Source organism: Dipodomys spectabilis, unplaced genomic scaffold (assembly GCF_019054845.1).
Source record: "Dipodomys spectabilis isolate Male_0828 unplaced genomic scaffold, ASM1905484v1 ptg000169l, whole genome shotgun sequence".
NCBI classification, from domain to species: Eukaryota; Metazoa; Chordata; class Mammalia; order Rodentia; family Heteromyidae; genus Dipodomys; species Dipodomys spectabilis.
Genome location: NW_024870846.1, coordinates 8,397,984 through 8,418,209, shown reverse-complemented (window position 1 = coordinate 8,418,209; position 20,226 = coordinate 8,397,984). Strand labels below are relative to the sequence as shown.

At 59.5% G+C, this 20,226-nt stretch overlaps 1 protein-coding gene across 3 annotated transcripts in view; it reads left to right on the top strand.

Moving 5' to 3' along the window:
- LOC122119460 (myelin basic protein) overlaps nucleotides 1-20,226 on the top strand; it is a 72,364-nt gene that overhangs the window by 39,396 nt on the left and 12,742 nt on the right. For 2 of the 3 annotated variants that reach the window (XM_042693517.1, XM_042693518.1), the window contains exon 4: nucleotides 10,751-11,184. In XM_042693517.1, coding sequence (XP_042549451.1) covers nucleotides 10,751-11,184 — 434 coding nt within the window. Of the gene's footprint in view, nucleotides 1-10,750; nucleotides 11,185-17,028; nucleotides 17,107-20,226 lie in introns of all 3 variants that reach the window. The other variant, XM_042693519.1, reaches the window with a different exon arrangement.

Genomic DNA, 20,226 nt, shown 5'->3' with positions numbered 1-20,226 from the left:
TGCCCAGGGGGCCCACGCGGCTGGGACACTGTGCAGGTGGAGGCCATGCCCTGGGGGGCCCACGCGGCTGGGACACTGTGCAGGTGGAGGCCATGCCCTGGGGGCCCCACGCGGCTGGGACACCGGTCAGGTGGAGGCCATGCCCTGGGGGCCCACGCAGCTGGGACACTGGTCAGGTGGAGGCCATGCCCTGGGGGCCCACACGGCTGGGACACTGTGCAGGTGGAGGCCATGCCCTGGAGGCCCACGCAGCTGGGACATGGGTCAGGTGGAGGCCAGGCCCTGGGGACCCATGCAGCTGGGTCACTGTGCAGGTGGAGGCCATGCCCTGGGGGGCCCACGCGGCTGGGACACTGGTCAGGTGGAGGCCAGGCCCTGGGGGCCCCACGCGGCTGGGACACCAGTCAGGTAGAGGCCATGCCCTGGGGGGCCTGCAGGGCTGGGTCTGCACAGGGAGTCTACCTCTGACCCGCACTTGAGCACTGAGTCTGTCTGCAGCTCTGGGCACCGTGGCATCTCCAGGGAAGTGGCACCGGCTCTCAGCCTGAGGTTGGGAAACGTAGGTGTCTGTCCCGTGTGCCGGCTGCTGCGTGGGCAGCAGAGGTGCATCCTCGCAGGAGCAGGTTTGCATGCTCTCTAGGGAGGGGGACAGTAGGACAAGAGCCGTAGGCGGAGGTGTGCCTGCCTCTGCTGCCCTTGGCAGGAGCTTGTCAGACAAGGCTGGGCTGGGGCCCCGGGGCCAAGTCCGAGCAGAGCTGGTGCAGTGGCGGCCTGGATGGCGCCCAGGTCCCTGGACTCTGGGTCGTGTTGGAAAGCCTGTGCTGAATTACCCATCAGGCACCAGTGCGACCCGTGACAACCCTGGCAACCTCGCAGACAGCAGAGCCCTGTCACACGGGAGTCAGCTTCCAGGGCACCTTCCTCGTGCTGTGTTTTGGTTTAGATGTTCGCAGAGAGCCAGGCCCCGGCGTCCCCCCTGCAGCCCACGTGCCAGGCCTGGAGTCCACAGCAGCCCCCTCCCACCCCTCAGGACGGAGGAACGGGAGTGGCCAGGCCCCCTGCCCACCACCATGGCCTCCAGACCCCTGGGAACGAGCCTGCAGTGAGGGGGTGGACCCTCGGGAATAAAAACCAAGAGTTCTCCAAGGGAAGTCCAGGAGGTCGGCTTCACTCCAGCCTTGGAGAACTGCAGGGCTGATGTCCAGGCCCCGCATGTGTTGACATTTAGGTTAATTCCTTGTAAAAGAAATCATCCGTTTATTCACGGTTCATTCAGCGAAAGATAAAAATGGGTTCTTGTCTGTACCCCTGGTTCTCCCAGAAAGGGTGTGTGTAGCGCCTGCCTCCAGCCCTCGGTTCAGTGCCTTCGCTGATCACGTAAGTGGTGTCTGAGTCTCTGACCACGATTGTCTCCCAGCACTTAACAATGGAGAAAGAAAAAACCTCCAGAAATTAACATACATTCCCCAAAGCAAGTCGTGTTGGGAAGCGGCTGGAGGCGGTGGTGAGCGTGGGTCTCAGAGTGTCATCTTGAATCCCATTAGCTCCTATTCGCATTTTATCGCCTGAGGAGTTTTAAGGACTTCACAGAATGAGCCCTCGCTCACAGCTCACAGAGTTTTGACATTGTTTTTATGCGTCTGTGCTTCGGGGCCAGCACCGGCTGGTACCAGGCCGGGCCGGCTCTTCCTCAGGGAGTGGCTCCAGCCCTGAAAGGGGGCATTGTGCGCAGCCGGGGCTACACGGGGCTGGACATTTGACACTATTGTCCCCAAGAGGCTCAGCGCAAGATGCTGCACGCCGACCTGTGACCGTCCCTGTCGGCCCCTCCGACAAACTCAGCGGCCGAAAGCCCGCTCGTGAATGTATCTGCTTCCCTCTGGAAGGGCGCTCAGAGGCTCTTAGTTTCCAGCTGTTGTCCACAGTAACCAAAGACACAAGTGCTCTGACAGACTGCTTTCAGGACTCCACAGCCACACGGGTCAGCAGGAACTGACCTGCAGATTCTTGGCACCGGAGACCAAGAATGCCGTAGTAGTGTTGGTGCCTTTGCTGCAAGCATGTCCACTTCCTATCCATTCCTGACCAGGGACGAGGATCTCTATGTGCACAGGGTGGATGTACCCATTTCTAGACAAACAGGTGCATGGCCACACGTGTGATGCCGTCACCATCCCCAGTATGGAGCGAGGAACAGCACGCACTTGGAAGCACTTGTGTTCACCTGCTGTGTGCACAGCTCCTGGGGGAGATGCGTAAGCCTAGTGAGCGCCCGCTGGTGTGTCTAGGGAAAGAAACAGGGCAGGGCAGGAGTGCGGAAAACTGGCGGGCAGCAGCCCGGGGGCTCACAGGTCTGACAGCGGGAGGGATGAGGCTGAGGAGGGTGAGTGGGAGACACATGTGGCCGGCACCGAGGACGGGGGCGGGGGGAAATGCAGGGGGGGGGAATGCGGGGGCTGAGCCCACCACCGCCCGGCCCCTGGGACCTGTCCTCCATGGGCGGTGGGTCTCCAGGGGCTCTGCAGGGTGAGCAGCCAAGGGGCCCGCAGACCTCCCTGCAGCGTCCCCGCAGGGCGGCGTTGGTCTGGAAGAGCAGCATCTAATTGTGGGCAGGGCACTGGTACCTGAGGGCGTGGGACACAGGAGCAGAGTTCTGTCCCCGCAGGAGTCTGACGCGAGATGAACGGGGTCCCCTCGGGGAGTGTCTCCAGGCCAGGGAGAGCACCGCTCTGTTAGCTTCCTGGGGGTACAGCCGGAGCAGAAGGTAGCAGATGTGAGAGCCGAGACCCAAAGCCCGGCACCTGCAGACCACAGTCCCGCCCGAGCCCCTGAGCTAGCTCCCGGTGCTGAGCACAGCGTGGCCGTCCCCACCCAGGCCCGTGACACCGCTGCGGCCACCTCAGTGCGGTCCGGTGGCCCTGCCTGTGCATCTCGGTCCTCTCCCAGGGACCTATCTTCACTGGGAGCCACGCTGGGCCCCTGCAGGCGACCTTCCCAGAGCTGCCCCTCAGTCAGCACGCCTCCACCGCTCCAGTGAGTGAGCTTGGGGGGCTACACCGACCGTGCTCTGCACACTCGTATGAGAAGGGCAGTGGCGGGGAAATCTCAGATCCGCTTCCATAAAGAACCGGCGCTGTGTCGTAGGGAGTGTGTGCGAGGTCTCCCTTTAGCTCGAGCTGGCAGGACAGTGGGACGGTGGAAGAAGCGCAGACTCGGACACCGCCCTCCTCGGCGGCGGCGGTGCCTGTGAGGGTCAGGGGAGCTGGAGGGCTGCAGGACCCCCGAGGACCGATGCTGTGACAGCAGCAGCACCGGGGTGCAGTTGTTCTGAAGGGTGGAAAATGGCATCTGGGGTAGATCTGAGGCCTGGGGAGCAAGAGGCGGAAGATGTCAGCTAGAAAGTGGTGAGAGGGTGGGGCAGGGGGCTATAGGGTGAGTGAGCAAGTGTGAGGGTAGGTAGGTGGACGGATAGGGATGGATGAGCAGTGGATGCGTAGGTGGTAGGTGGATGGGAAAATGAGTGGCTGCGTGGATGTGGAGGTGACTGGATGGCTGGCAGGAAGAAGGATGGAAAATATACGTATGTATTTATGCGTTTGTTTTTGGTACTGGGACATCCAAAGGCACTTGGGACCTCTGGCAGCTCTCTGCCACAAATCCCATCCCTTTTGCTTTCAGTTTGTTTTTTAGATAGGACCTCCTGCTTTAGCCCCCATCTCGAGTTACTGCGGGCATGCTTACCATGCCAGGGCCTTCAGTTTGCATGTACTGAACAGGGCCTCCAAAACATTGACTGAGACCTGGGGCTGACTTTCACCACATGCGCTCCCAAGGAAGAGCAGTCATGGCGGTGTGTGGTATGCTACCGCCGTGGGCACGCACGGCCCTGGGTCTGCCCGCTGTGGGTTCAGAGTCGCTACGACCATCGTCCCAGGAACAGAACCCATATGAATAGCAAGCTCCTTTTATTAATTATTATCATTGGTGGTGGTGGCGTTGTCATCTTCAACCAGTTGTACAAAGAGGGTCAATTTAACATGTCCACTTGTGTGTGTGATGTATCTTGACCGTCATGAGTTCCTTTTTCTCTTTTCTCTACTCCTGGGCTGGGAGAAGGGGCGTGTGCGGTGAGCACGCACTGCTCATGCAGATGCAGGTGCACGGCGGTCATCAGCTACCACACAGCTAGACCCCGGGGAGCGAGTCCTGGAGCGCAGCACAGCCCTGCCTTTCCATGACCCCTTCTGTTGTGGGAGGGCCCGGGCTGAGCTATTTAGAGCGAATAGAAACTATATGTTCTAGGCACACAAAGGAGGCGTTGGCATGAGGCGGGTGGGTTGACAAGACCTGCTTGTGGAGATGTTTTACAGAAATTGCAGCGGGCAACCTGGCGTGTGGCCACATGCCTCTCGTTGATGCAGAATTTCTGCCATAGCAAGTCTGTGGGCCGCACCATGGCCCCTTTGTTTCCTGCGCCCTCCCCAGTGACCTTGAGCAGTGTGCCAAGGGCAGGAACATTCCGAGAAAGGAGGGCCTTGCTCCGGCCCACTCCGAATTCCAGGGCCCAAGGGAGTGGGCGGCCTGCCACCTGCAGGTACCGGTACTGTGCGGCCCTCCTCTCCAGGTGGGAGTGGAGGAATTCGGTCTCCTTTGAAAAGCGCGCCGTGGCCTTTCAGCTGCACACTGACGCTGTGCGTACGTGGGCACCAGGTCCCCAGCTCAGGTCCTGCTGGCCCCCTCACCATGCGAGTTCCTCCAGCCCGAGCTGCTGGGCTTCAGTACCCTCACGTTCCTTGCTCCTTGGCTTCCTTCTGCTTCTACTCATTTTTCTACGCATGCTTCGGACACTGCGTCGGCGCGTAGAGTGTTTTAAGATGCTCCGTCCACACGTCCATGCTCTTGGCAAGAGTCCCTTCAGGTGCTTGTTCTGGCGCGTTCCGATGAGTTCTGGGTAGCTCGGCAGTCTCCTGCGTGCAGGCGAGCACCGCAGCGTGTTCCTCCAGAGCTGCTCCCGTCCCCTGAAGACCCTGTGCCCCCTTGTCGTCCATCTCTGTGTCTTGTGAGCAAAGGAACAGCTCCATGTGTTCAAAGACCAAGAAGGCATCGACGTCCGTGCAGCTCTCCACTGTGCAGAGCCTGGGGTCTCCTTGGAGCACTTCCGCAGGCAGTGCATGGCAGGATGCATGGAATGGGAGGTCAAGGCGGGAGTAGCCCACCCCTGAAGCCCGCGGCGGCCGCAGGCTTGCCACTGCGCAGAGCCTGGGGTCTCCTTGGAGCACTTCCGCAGGCAGTGCATGGCAGGATGCATGGAACGGGAGGTCAAGGCGGGGGCAGCCCACCCCTGAAGCCCGCGGCGGCCGCAGGCTTGCCCTGGGACTCTCACGCCTACTCCCCACTGCTCTGTTTCCCTCTGTGAGCCCCGGGGTTTCTGCAAGCAGACCTCTACCAGAGCAGAGATGCCCAGCGTGTGGTCTCTGAGGAGGCTGGGCGGGCGCCGGCCCCCGGGGCTCCCCAAGAGGAGCTGCGGGGACAGGAAGCTGGGAGTCATTGGTGGGCTCTGACGTCCATGAATGTGGTGGACACTCGGAATAGTTCCCGCCACGCGCGGTCTCCTGCCTCGGATTCCCACCACACTTAAACTGCCGCCATGCACGGACTGACCCACCGTGCATAGCCACCCACCAGCCACGCACTCCCAGGTCCTTGAGGGCAGGCAGGGCCTTTCCCAGTGTACACAGGGCCCAAATACGTCAACCTGTGGGCTGGCAGCCCTGCACCTGCCCCCACCCTCCCTGAGGGCCTCTGAGCCCCCGCCCCCACCCCCGCCCGTGCCGCATCGGGTCCCGCCGACACCTTCAGAGCTGCCAGTGGAGCAGGGGACCGCTGTTCTGCCCGCGTGTCCATGAGCAGAACGCCACAAGGCCTTGGGCACAGCCGCAGAGAACTGCACACCTGAGGGCCATCCGACCCAGCTCTTGACGCAGCGGATGGACGCCTTCAAGACAGAAGAAAAGCTCCCACCTGAAGTGACGCATAAAAGCAACCTGGCAGCCACCGTGTCAGTCTCCAGGCTCTCCCTGCGAAGGATCTTACGTTCTTCTGGAGAGAGAAGGTTCTGGAAATGCCAGCCTATTCCACTCTGTAACAGTTTTATGCTGGCTGTGCCTCACCAAGGCCCTGAAGCTGTCCTAAAGATTGAAGAATAGACACAAATGCAGAGTCCTGGCCCCCGAGAGGAGGCTGCCCACAGGGGAGAGGACTGGCAAATGGAAGCCACGAACAGGAAGCCCGCAGAGCCTCACGCACTGAGCAGGGATAAGGGGCACACAGCAAGCCAGGGTGGCCACCGGGGCAACCACAGCGAGCTTTGGTCCAAGCAGGGGCTCATATGTGGGACAAAAGGCAGAGCAGATGCAGGCTCTGATAACGGTGTACGAGGTAGGAGCTATTTGTGGCAGATCTCCTATGAATCGTTTTGCAGGTGTATAGATGGGGAACCTCGAAACACCCATTCCTGAGAACCTCAGTGCTGGGAAAAAGGCAGCAAAAGCCCAGCACGTGGACAGAAATAAATAGGAAGGAAAGAAGAGGAGGCTGGCATCACCCAGATAGGAACAATCTAGAGGAAAAAGCAATAGTCGGTGGGCTGGACCGGCGAGCAGGCAGTGCGTCTGACACACGGGCCTAGCCCTGGCCTGCATGGACGGTGCCCTGGGGTCACAGCATCCCACATGCCCCCCCACATGCCACAGCCCTGTGTGCTTCTGTCTCCAGACACCACTGAAAATCCAGCAATGTTTCTGCGTCCCTAAGAAATGATTAGCTTCATCCCTTCGGAAGGCTTTCTACGGTTCTTCTAGCAGCAACATTGAAGTGTCATTTGTGTGTGTGTGCTGGAACTGGGGCTTGAACTCAGGACCAGGGTGCTGTCCTGTGAACTTGTTCACTCCAGGATGGAGCTCTGTCACGTGAGTCACTGCTCCACTTCTGGCTTTTAAGAGTCTCACAGACTTTCTTTCCTGCCTGGGCCGGCTGTGAATTATGATCCTCAGATCTCAGCCTCCTCATCACAGCTGTGAGCCACCCGGGCCCTGCTAAGTAAATTTTCCTGTATTTGGAGAAGTGAGTCACTAATACCAAAAACACTGCAGGTGCCCGTTCTGGAGAAATCAGATCTGCATGTGTCACTGCTTATGTCCTAAGTGCTCCGTTCTAAATCATCTTCCAGGCGAGGAGGCTGTGCTGCTCTCGTTTCTGTCAGGGCAGGCCTGGGGCACATGTAATGGCTTGTCCCACCCAGCCGCCCCCAGATCTAGACTCCACCGGTTGGGAGAAGCTACTTTGGGGATACAAAACGCCTTCTCTGTGCCCCACAAATAGCTGTATTCAGGGACACAAAGGCCAACTGTTGTAGAAGTATTAGTATTCAGATGCTCTTGTGTTTTGTTAATGCATGTAATGGCGTATAATAGAGCTATTGTCTCCTTGCCCATTTGCATTACTTTATACCGGCCACAGAACATAAAGCACAGCCACAGAAATCAGACTTGCCAGCTGCTGCCGCTGATAAATCACCGTTGCATCCCTGTGAAAGCTGCAGCTTGCACCATGCTCAGGTTGTTTGCAGGGCAGCGATGCATCGGAGCACGGTGCCGCAAGTATCAGCATTCTCGTGTGGTCCTGAGGGCCCCCCCCCATTCCACACACGCCCCTTCTTTCTCGCTTATCCTGACTGTGGCCTATTGTATTTTCCTCTAACACCAAGTTGCTGGTTTTAGCTTTAAAATTCTTTTGGGGTGCTGTGCATGGAACCCAGGGCCTTGTGCATGCTAGGCAAGCACTCTACCCCTGGGCAGCTGTTTCTGCAGCACAGTGGCCGCAGAACACACCCAGCAGCTGCAAGCCTCTATCAGGAGCCTGTATGAAACCATGCGGCCCTGGGCTCTGCTGTCTGTTTGCCTTGCACTTGGTCACTGATAAACATTACCCATGTGTGTGAGTGGACACAAGATCTGATATTGGCTGTTTATCAGCTGTGCATTGAGGGACTGACTGACTGCTTTTAGGCTTGGATAGGGCAGTTTCTAAACTGCCCTATGATGTTGATGTTTGAAATCCAGTGTGTTAGGTTTGTACAAGCTTTCATGTGTAATATACAGGTATGTATATGTGTGTGTGTGTATATATGCATATACACACATGCGCGTATATGTACATATACGTGTGTGTATATATATATATATGTATATATATTATGTCAAAGGAAATTGCCAACCTCGGCCTTCACAGGCAGCCACCGTCCCCCAGAACTATGACCCATCTTCTCCGTGGCCCTTTGGCCTGAGCCCTGTGAGCTCAGACACGTGCAGAATAGATTATTTATTCCACTTACTCAAGAAGCCCTGGGCGACACATGAAGTGAAGAGGAGGCCGCCCTGGGTCGGGGTCCTCCTGGCCGAGTGCACCGGAAGGCTTCCCGATGGCACCTCCACGCGCTCCACGCGCGCCGTGCCGCAGGCAGCGGCCGTCGGCAGCCCCTCCTCTGTGAGGCCTGCTCGGTCAGCACCGAGTGCCAGTGGAGAGCTAGAGACGCCCGTGCGCCCGCGTGAGCTGGGGCCTCAGCGGCCCAGGTGCAGCTGTCACGGGACATAGTCGGCTCTGCTGGTCCTGAAGAGCCGTGGTGGGCGCGGCCTGGCCCACCGCAGGAGCGCTCTCCAGCTGGTGTCTTCCTGGGGGCCGCAGACCGGGTGTCGGGAGTGCTCTTCCTCTAGCTGCTCCCCGAGGAGGGCAGTCCATGGGGCCTGTCCCAGGCAGCTCTGTCCTGCGGGCTCTGGCGTCTCTGTCCACGCCAGATGGGGCGGTGGCCACCCCAAGAACGTCCTCAGCAGGGGCACACCCCAGCCAGCCTTTCCCACGTGCCCGCCTGGCTCGGGAGGGCCTGCGAGCAGGACCTTGCGGTGCACCGCGCTGTGGGGCGGGTGGTGCCAGACCTGGGGGCCGCAGAGCCAGTGTGGCCATGCGGGCCAGGCCAGCAGACGGAGCCCTCTCTGAGGGCAGCGGGCCGCCCGCCGCCCTTCACCCGCGTCCCAGGTGTGGCTCTCATTCTCTGGGAGGGGTGAGGCACTGCCTCAGCCCTGTGGTGGGGACCCTGAGCCTCTGGCCAGCCCGACGCTGCCCTCACCACCTGCCCAGCGCGCCACGAGAGCCACATCCTACATGAAAAGCCCATGACACCCACCCCAGTCTCCTGCAGTGCCCCCCCGTGCCCCCTGTGCCCCATCCTGTGGGCTCAGCAGTGTGCCCCCCGTGCCCCCAGACCCTGTCCCGTGGGCTCAGCACAGTGCCCCCCTGTGCCCCCCGGACCCCATCCCATGGGCTCACAGTGCACCCAGTGTGTGGCCCTCCCTCCACCCAGGCCTCTGGGGAGCGCGCTCCCCTCCCCAGCCCAGGCCCACCCCATCAAGCATCACCTCCAAAGGACCACTCTGACCTCCATGTGCTCGGTCCCCATGTCACCGCCTTGTACGACAGCGGGTGGTGTGTGGCACTTGGTTACACCTGGGCACTGAGCTGATTCTCACAGCTTTAGAGACACTAACTCCAGAGGCCTGGAGGACAGACAGCCTTCCGGAAGTGTCAGTGCTCCTAGGTGCCTGGGGCCGTGTGGCTGGGTCACCAGAGTCTCTGCCTCCCCGTCATCCTGCGGCCCTGTACATCTGTGTCTCTGTGTCCAGAGTTCCCTGTCTCACAAGACCCCGCTCATCGGATGAAGCCACCATGTTGCAACAGGAGCTCATCTTCATTGGTCTCAGCTGCAAAGACCCCTGCTTCCAATACGGACACACTCGTAGGAAGAGAAGTAGGACTAGACATGGCGTCTTAGGGGTGCTACATTTTAGGGGTGCTACTCAACACATAAGGCATGTTTTCCTGTGTGGTCATGCACCGGAATGTGAGCATCAGGAGAAGAAGGGCCTGGTCTCTAGAACTCAGCAATGATTGTGCTTATCAAGTGCTCAGTAAATAACGGGTGCATCTGTGACAGGGGCTCGCAGATGGCAGATGGATAAACGGGGCGGCCAGGTAGGTTTTGTTGGTAAATGCCAGCGATGGGTGAATGGATGGAAGGGCAATGGCTGGCTCGTTGCCGCCTGTGAGACAAGTGTGCCATCTGGGGAAGGCGACAAGATGGCAGCAGACGGCATGCAGTACCCCTCGCCCGTCTCCACGTGGAAACTGTCCCCGTTCTCAGGGGAGAGGCCAGAGGAAATGTCCTGAGCAAGCAGCTCTCCCACAAGAGAGGCCTCTCTGGGATCTAGAGTGGAAGAATTTAAACGCCCAGTTTCTTTAAAGCATAAATTACAAAAAGATGTGGGAAGTTCCACTTTCTGCCAAGACTGTTCAAGACAGCTTTTGTCAAGTGAGCGTTCCCAGGACGGGACGCTCCGAGCCCCAGCGCTGGCCTTGAGGTACGGGTACTCCTGGGAGCCCCGGCTCCACGCTGAGTGGCAGGGTCCAGCCCGGGGTCACGGGGGCGGCCCTGGACTTGGTGGGGTATGGGGCTGTGTGGACCGTGCAGCAGGCAGGTTAGCTCCCGCCAGAGGCCCTTCGCGGTTCACCGTGGCTCCGGGGCCCCGCACTTGCCCTGTGGGTTTGAGAGGAACCGGCCTGTTCAGGCCCCTGGGAAGAAAGTGGCTTTGTCCTGCGTGGCCGGGCACAGGCCCGTATTCACATCTCCTTGTTGTTGCAGGCGAGGCAGATGGGACTCCGAACAATGGGACCTCGTCCGAGGACGCGGCGGTGACAGACTCCAAGAGCCCAGCGGGCCCGAAGAATGCCTGGCGGGGTGCCCACCCAGCCGGCCCAGGGAGCCGCCCCCACTTGATCCGCCTCTTTTCCCGAGATGCCCCGGGAAGGGAGGACAACACCTTCAAAGACAGGCCCTCCGAGTCCGACGAGCTCCAGACCATCCGAGAAGACAGCACCGCAGCCTGTGAACCCCCAGACGTGATGGCGTCGCAGAAGAGACCCTCCCAGAGGCACGGATCCAAGTACCTGGCCTCGGCCAGCACCATGGACCACGCCAGGCACTTCCTGCCCAGGCACAGAGACACGGGCATCCTCGACTCCATCGGCCGCTTCTTTGGTGCCGACAGGGGCGCGCCCAAGCGGGGCTCCGGCAAGGTGAGCTCTGCCGAGTAGAGCGCGATGCGCTCCCCGCGGCGCAGAAAGCCGGCCGGGTTGGCAGTCCCAGGGCGTGCCTGCGGCCGGGGCGCTGGCTGGGCAGGAACGTGCTCACCGCCCCGGGGAGCCGGGGGATGCCCCCGGGGCTCGTGGCTGCGGCAGCTTGCTTTGCCTTCTTTCTCCTCCTCACAAGAGACCGGCATGGTGCGGTGGGGACACAAGGATCCGAGGCCCCTCGGCTGTCCCAGGGCCCGGCCATTTTCAGGTCACATTCCGGTCTTCTGTGCCCCGGTACTTGGGGTGTGACAGATTTTGCCTCTGCAGGTCTCCCGCTTTGGGGGGTCAATGTGGACCTGTGGGTCAGGGCTGCCCGTGTCAGTCTGCCGTGCCGCAGTGACCCCACGGAGGGCCCCGGGGCGCTGGGGACAGGGGCCACCATGTCAGTTTGCCTTGAGAAAACTTGATTCTGTTTTTTCTTTGTCCAAATGTGTCTGGGGAATGGTGGAGGGAATGAATGGATGTCTTTGAATCGGGACTTTGCTTATTGTGTAATTGCAGTGATTGGAATCTACTTCTTGGAAATGTCATTATTGGGCAGCAAATGTTCTGGGGGTAAATCGTGTCGGCGGAGCGGCGTCCTGTGGAGGGCGGGCTTGCGGCGGCGTGCTTGGCCGGCAGGGCCACAAGTGTTCGTGTCCTGCACTCACACCTGCCACTCGGGCACTGTGTGTAAACGGTACTTTGTCGGACGGTTCGGTGATTTTGGAGAGAGAGAAAGCTGTTTCAGAACCAGCCTGTGGTGACCGGGTGTCTCACAGACCTCTGAGGTGTCTGCTGCCTGCGTGCTGCGCTCATTTGGGGTGGCTCCTTTGGGACCTCCCCACCTCGGGGTACTGTGGGGCAGAGGCCCCGCCTGGGGACACCCCTCCCCTGGCCCCCTGGAAACTCCGGGAACTTTCTGTAACCCACCCCAGTTGTCTGGGTGACGATGGCTGTGGAGTTGCGGGGGTAGCGGCGGGTGGGCGGGGATGCGTGCTGGTGACTTGTACCTAACACTGGTGTGATTCTGGCATCTCTGTACGGGCTTGGCAATCTGGTTGGCTCCTTCGGTGCTGCAGTCACAGACATTTTCTTTCACTTTGTTTCTGGGCAGTATTAGTGCCTGAAATCCCAGTCTCTGATTTCTAAAGCCAGTTTCCCTGAGGGGCGCCTCTTCAGGAGCAGCTGTGGAGCCCCTGGGTAGCGTAGCTCCCGGCTCCCTTGTAAGGCGGGGATGTCTGCCCAGCTGCTGTCACCAACCAGCCTGCCAGGCTTGGCAGCCGGGTGGAATCTGAAGCCCGCGGGAAGTGCTCTGCCTGGCAGCTTGGCTCTGAAGCGCGGCTCGGGTCAGTGCCAGGGCTCGGGAAAATGAGAGAGCACTCAGGGTGAGCACTGCCATCAGGACAGGCTCCGGTGCTCCCCATCCTCGCCCAGGCCCCCGCCACAGCACGAAGCCACCTCCGGCCATCAGGTGCTTGGGGGGGGGGGGAGGGAAGGCCTCGTGCTCAGAAAGGGCACGCTTAGCACACAGCACCTGCAGCCTAGCAAGGTGCGTGAAACAAAAGTCATAGGATTAAAAAATTGAAACAAACTTTCACTATTTGGGTTTTTAAGAAAAAGAAGTTGAGATGTTCTTTTTCACTTCCAGACGTTTCAAACACAAAAGGTGTTAAGTGAGCGGCCACCGGTGGTACAGGCCTGCGAGGCTGGGTCTGAGGGTCGCAATTCCAAGCCAGTCTAGGAAACTGTTATCTCTAAAAACTGCTCAGAAAAGTCCAGAAGTGTGCTGTGGCTCGGTGGTAGAGCCCAGGCCTTGAGCACAAAGAGAATCAGGGACAGCACCCAGACCCTGAGTTCAAGCCCAGGACCAACCCATAATTTTTTTTAAGTAATGCCCTTAGCATTTGCACATGAAGCCATAAAGGGTCCGGCTCCAGCCAGCAGGCGGGGCCAGCCGCGGGTACAGTTGCTTCCTGTGCGCACTGTGTTCTTAGACACTGGAGATGCAGGTTGAAGGCATTCCACGCTGAGTAGCAAACCCACAGCTGCCCTGGACGTCCGGGTATCTGTGCACACAGGCCCCTGGAAAGACACTTTGAATGTTGCTTCGATGAGCCTCCGTTTTACACTCCTGTTCTTACAGGTGTCTTGGGTCTCTAGAATGGGCTTAAGACACTTGGGGTGAAAGCGGTCCCAAGGCCAGCCTGCAGACAAAGCCCACGACACGGTGCTGGTCCCCAAACGCTCCTCCCAGGCCAGGCTCAAGCCTGAGGGGACACGGGAATGTAGCTTGCATCATCTGCTCAAATGGGGCTCTCATGGTAGAATGTAGCAAGACATGGAATGCCACGCACATGCATGCACGTGCACACGTACACGCACGCACACACACACAAATGGCTGCTGTCCCAACCCCTCCTCTCCCTCCCAGGCACACGCTGGCCCTGCTCCCGCCCACCCCCAGGGGATGCACGGACAGCACCAGCCTTTGTGTTCCCGCACTGGCAGTTGACCTTCAAGGGAAGTGCATAGAACATTCCTTGAGAAGGCATATTCTTCTGAGAGTCCTAAATGAAAAGTGCATTGACAAAGCCCTTTCTCCTTTGTTGTCAGAAGAAGGGCTGCATTGTTGCTGGGAAGGGGCAGGTTTCCCCTTCCTCAGATTATCAGGCTTTATGGGAGGGGGCCGACCTTCGGGGTGGAGACTGGAAGGAACATACCCACGCAGACCCCCCCCCCCGCCCCCACCTCTGTTCCTGGGCTGTCCCTCGGCCGGCTCAGCGCAGGGCCAGAGCTTTGAGCGTGGACTCAGTGGGAGAAAATAAAGCTGCCCAAGCTGCTGACACAGCCAGACAGCCACAGCGGAGCGAGCGCGCCCGGCCCGGCGCTGGGTCGATTCTCCTCATTCCACTTTTGGGGTTTTTAGAGCGAGGCCCCTTGCTAGTGTGTGTCTTCACCAGCCTCTCCCTGCTCGCTCTCCTTTAAGGCTCATTTATAACCGGCCTTGCTCCGCCAGCACTCTGACAGCATAGGACACCAACTGCGCTCACCTCAATCAGACTTACCAATTAACCACCATGTTTATTTCCCATTAGGTTTTATTGCATTTTAATCTTATTAAACATCTTCCAGTTCATTCTTCACTGCTAACACTGCTGTCCTAATTTGTGGCAGCATTCCCTCGGGAGCGTAAGCTTCAGGGGTGACACGGACACAGTAGCACCTGTGTGGCACCAGCAGTGTTTCCAGGAGGAGCTGTGCCCTGCCTGAGGCACAGGTGGAGCCAAACCGGACCGGAGGCAGCGGCCCTGCCACTCGGGGTCACGAGACAGAAGGCCCCTGGAGACATGCAAGTGCCGGGAGCGTATTCGCTCACTGTGCCCCAGCCAGGACTGTCTGCGATTCTCATAGGAATTCCTTGGGGAAGGTCCGTGCCCCGATGAGTCGCTGGCCATATGTGTCGGCCTGGTGCCCACTGTTTACGCTGTCCTTCCGTGGCCGCCTCTGCTTGCGTGGCCTCGCAGGCTGCGGTGTGGTGTGGGGATGTGCTGCGGCCCTCCGTGAGAGCCAGGCCCTGTCTGCTGTGCTGTACTTAACGGTGGCTGCCCTGGGGGGCTGCAGGGAAGTTTGAGCTTGTTGTTGATTCCTGCTTTGTGCACATTGTTTCCTTTTGTGAATTTTATTAAACCGTTGACCAGCACGAGAGTGGTGTACTAATTGCACGTGGATGTTGTAAGTTTCTTCTTGGTGCCCCTGACTAACAAGTGGCATGGTGCACTGGGTGCCCTCGGCCCGTGAAACACCGCAGGTAAGTGGGGGCGTGGGGGCTGCCGGGGGCCGGGGGCCGCCGTCGCCTCGGACCATGCGCTGTCCTGATCTTCGTGTCACCGTGCTGCTGAGGTTGGGGGAGGAGGAGGACTGAGTACAGCAGGCCAGGGAACCCAGCCGGGACACACGGGCCACGCTCTGAGCCCCAGCAAGGCTGTGCTCAGAGGGCGTCTGGGAGCAGGCCGGCTCCTGCCAGGGGGCGAGGCCTCCAAGGGGAAGGGCTCCCCCGGGGTGTGGGGAAGGAGAGCGGCGCTGCCGGGCCGCTGACTGTCCCTGGGGCTAACGCACTAGCCGCGTGGGAGCTGCGGCGCCGGCTGGCCAGCGGAGGACGCAGCTGGACGTCTGGAGACGCAGATGCCCTCGGGGGGAGCCCCTTCCCCGGCTCCCATGGGAAGCACCACGACGTGCACCCCATCGCATTCACACACTGCCGAGATTCCTCCAGCTCTGACTGCGTGCGTGGCGCTCGCTCGCCCGAGTGGCTCTGCAGTGTCACCACGCTGCACGCTGCCTCCACCCACCCCGCTTCCCGCAGAACCGCGGGCAAGGGAGGGCGCGGCAGGGAACTCGCTACTGGGAACCGCACACCTTTGCTTGCCCTGTGAGATCCCCTTCCCACCTCCCCAGCCTCGGGGGCCGCCCTGGCCGTGGAGCACAGCCTCCCTGTCGGTCCACCAAGTCCACTGGCAGACGCCCCGGCAGCACGCCCCCCTCGGCCGTCTGTGCTCCCAGGCCCGAGTGGCCAGGGTGTAGTGGTGGAGGCCTCACCAGCTGGCAGAGCTGCGAGCAGTGCCTCGCTGTGGTGCTCTTCATAGAGTGGTCACTGTGGCCACGGACCGTCCATGGAGGGGCCGCTCCATGCTCTCGGGGTCGGCCCGCTGTTCTGGGGTCTGGCTGCTCTGCCCAGCCTGCTCACAGAGGCTTACTCCAGAACAGAGACTCCAAGTCTTGCTCTTCGAGATGCCTGATATCAGGAGATAAGGTCGCAGCAGTTCCCTCCAGTCCAGAGACAGCGCCTCCCGTGGGGGTGGGGAGGCTCCTTGCGGGATGCACACCTCCGGGTGTGGTCTCAATGCTAACCCGTCACGCCGGCCACGTGGCCACAGCCACCGCCAGCGGCCCAACCAGACTCCATTCCACCCGTAACCTGCACAAGACTACTCTTGGGGGTTCATTCCTTGACTACTAAAGTAAGTTCTCTGTCTGTCTGTCTGTCAAAAAGTCACTTCCTACACACTATTCGCCTCGCCCCTGCAATGCTAGTCTTTCAGCCTGGCTTTCATTCACATGGCAGACACTCTCCTGTAACTACTAGAACACGGAGAATCTGAGTGGGGCCAAATGCCACCTGGCAGGCTTGGTAACGGGCGCTGAGCCCAGCACGGCTCTCGCTGATGAATGTGGAGTCCTCTGAACACTGACTGCTTTGTGTCCCGAAGGCCTCAGCCCCGCCAGTGTGAGGAGGAAAGTACCACTCCCCATCACCGCCGGGGAGCTGGAGCACTGTCTCCTCTGATTTCATCTCCTCCATAGACAGCCACACGGGGCAGGTGTGATTCTGCTTCTAAATCCAGCGCATACACGGACAATCACTGCAAAGGCAAATTAGCCTACTCTACACCTCAGCCCAGACGGAGAACCACTCCTCCACCAGACTCTTTTCCTGACTGCCGCTTCTAGGGTGGCAGAAGAAAGGACCTCTAACCTGTCTTTCCTCTTCTTCTTACTCCGACTACTGCACTGCCTCCTCCTTGGATAATCTGATTCTAAACACCCTTCATCCGTCTGTCCTTCTGTTTGCCTACCCATCCATCCATCCATCTTCTGGATTCTCTCTCCTGGCTTCTGGTCCATTGACCCTCCATCTCCTGCTTGCGCTGCCCCGCCGGGGTGGCCACCCATCCCAGAGTCGCTGGAGCTGGTGGGTCGGTGAGTGGTGCCACGGTGGACTCACCGGCCACTCTGTGTCCTCGGCAGGTACCCTGGCTAAAGCAGAGCCGGAGCCCCCTGCCTGCTCATACCCGCAGCCAGCCTGGGCTGTGCAACATGTACAAGGTAAGACCGCACCGCTCCGCCTGCTGGCCTCCAGTGTGCGAGCGGCGTGCAAGGCCGGGGCCGGCAGGGCCGGCCAGGGCTTAGGACCTCCGGAGGCCTTGGGGCCCCGCAGGTCTCCCAGAGTGATGGATGGCCCAGCCTTCCGCTGCGGGGTGGTAGAGGCCGGTGGGGGTGTGAGCCCCACTCAGCAAGTGACAGGTGGGCCGCGGGGAGGGGAGCAGCCCCAGGCCTCGGGCCCCAAAGCAGAGGCTTCTCAGAGGCTGCAGGCTGACCCCACAGGGCCACGGCACAGGGCTCCCGCCGCCTGTGCCACACGGCAGTGTCCAGCGGCTGCGTGGCACTGTGGGAGTTAGGGCATGCCCCCGGCCCCCGGGCGGCCGCGCAGCCCAGGCTCCTGGGCCAGCAGGAGGCCTGCGCCAGCGGCTGCGCCTCCCCGCACTGCCCTCCAGGCCGTCGCTGGCCTCCATGCCTCTGTTCTGGGCGGGACAGGGGCCGTAGCTGCCTCCGGGCCAGGCCTGTGTATGGAGCTGATGAGAAGGGGCTCCCTCTGTGTGTCTACGCACACATTTATACATGCGTGCGCAAAGCAAATACATGCACACGCGTGTGTGCACACCAACGCAGGTACGTGCATACCCGTCCTCCCACTGCCTCCTGCGCCGGCATCCTCGGGAGGCCAGAGCATGGGGGAGGGGAGAGGCCCACAGGCGGAATTCCACTGAGAACCGCAGCCAGGGGGAAGGCAAGGGCAGCGAGGAGAGAGCGCCAGCTGCTCTCTATTTGTTCTGCTTGATCGAAGCTGGTTTGATTGGCACCTGTGTCAGTGTGGGCAGAAAGGCCACAGCCACAATTCAGAAGTGGCTTGCAGGCAGGCCGCAGGCAGCTCCTCCCCGGCTCCCGGGTGGAAAGCAGGGGTGGCAGGCAGGCAGGCAGGGCCAGGGTCCCCCTGCAGGAAGGCTTGAAGGAAGAGACACCCTGAAACAAGACTTCTGAGGGGCACAGAGGCTCTTCTAAGCCATGAGGAGTCTGGAGGGAAAGGAAAGGCTGTGTCCCTTCCAGTGTGGCTATCACGTATGAAGAATAGAGGAAGAAGGTAGGGTTTTATTTTCACCCCCACTAAATCATTTCTTATTCGAAGCTTCATCTTGTGTTATTGTTGGGGTTTTATTTTTTTGCTTGTTTTAGGGTGTTTTGCTTTATTAAACATAGCAGTTATGAAATGTAACAACCAAGCAGGCTTCACAGGTTGGCAACACCTTCCTACCCACAGCCACACACCCTCAGCCTTGGCCTCTCCTGACCTCCCCGGCCTCCCCGATCCTCAGCCTCCCCGGTCCTGACTTTCTAGGGAGGACCATGACAGTGGAAGTTTTCGCCTGGGAGAATGAACTCCTCAGCCTCCCAGCACTCCCTGTGGCAGGCGAAGCTCCCTGCAGTTCAGCTCAACTGAGGGGCGGGCTGGGGGGCAGGTGTGGCTTAGGGGAGAACAGTTGCCTTGCACCGTGGGGGCGGGAGGTCCCTCCAGGAAAAGGGACAAGTATCTGGAGATGTGCTGGCAGGCTGGTTCCCACCATGCTAACTAGAAGGGCCAACCTGCTAGCCCTGAGGCCTGACTGGCCCTTTGAAGCGGGACCTGGCCGGGTCCCTCGCTTCCATCACACAGAAATGCGTCCTTTAAACAACGCTGGCATTGACTAGGCTGGCATCTGTTGGTCTACCCGCGTTTATCAAATCAATCAGTAACTAGCAAATAAAACTTCTGCAGTTTCCCAGATGTTAACTGACGAGTCTGTTGGGCTCCGCCAACAGCTGTCGATTTCTTGTTCTCATAGATAAACCCAATTCTTATTTCTAGATCACAGCTCAGTGTAAGGTAGGCCGACAACCTTCAGAAATGAGTTAATCAATTAAACACAATTTGAAAAAAAAATGCCCGCTTGCCATATGACCACCAGTGAGTCCCCGGGCTGCTGCCCAGTCTAGTTTGTAAGATGACCCTCCAGTCCTGCCCACCAACCCGTGCTCTAGCAGTCTAAAGAACTGGGTTCTGCTGGGTGCCGGTGGCTCACACCTGTCATCCTAGCTACTCAGGAGGCTGAGATCTGCGGATCTCGATTCAAACCAGCCCGGGCAGGAAAGTCCATGAGACTGTATCTCCAAAGAGCCACCAGAAAACCTGGAAGTGGAGCTGTGGCTCAGGTGGTAGAGTGCTAGCCTTGAGCAAAGAAGTTCAGGGACCGTGCTCAGGTCTAGAATCAAGCCCCAGGACTGGCACACATACTAAATTAACTGAGCCCTGACTACAGTCCGGAGGCCAAGCCTGCAGACTCCTGCAACACTTTGCATCCATGAGCTGATGTTGAGGACAGTGCAGTGCTGAGCCTCAGTTTCCCCTGTGGGCAAGGAACCAAGGGGAATCACCACTGTCTTCAAGACTTGGGGTGAGTTGCGCATCCAAGGAACCTGGCAGGCTACACTAAGAAAACGCTATGTGAAAACTGTCACCTCTGGCCCCGAGACTGGGGACCTTGGGTCGAGGGCATTCCTGAGGGGCCCCGAGACCGGGGACCTTGGTTTGAGGGCATCCACAAGGGGCTTTTACCCACCTCCTTTGCCTCAGTGAACCAGTGGCCTCGTTTAATTGCACACCCAGGACTAGGTGTGTGCTTGAGGCCCTGTGGCCGTGGTGCAGACCACCCCTGGAGTGGGGTAGAGGCTGGGGGAGAAAGCCCAGGCTGGTGATCTCCATGAGATGCCAATTTCAGATTCATGGCAGAGCAAACCCTTTCCCAGTAGTACGACGCCCCTCTCGCTGCTGCTGTCTGGGAACAGCCTCCACATTCAAGGAACAAGTCTCCACGCACTCTGAGGGCACTGACCTCAGCCGCAGGAGCGACCTCTGCTACCCCTGGCTAGGTTGACCTCCTGCCACCTACCCAGCAAAGTGGAAATCCTCAGGAATTCCTTCCTGACTGCTGTGTACAGCGCCCCCTGCTGGGCACTGGCAGTGGTGTGAGCTGAGGGAAAACAGTTTTTCAAAAACTGCACGCCACAGCTGCATGTGACAAGCTGCTGGGGAAAGAGGCAAACCAGGCTGGCGCACACCGTACGCAACAGGGT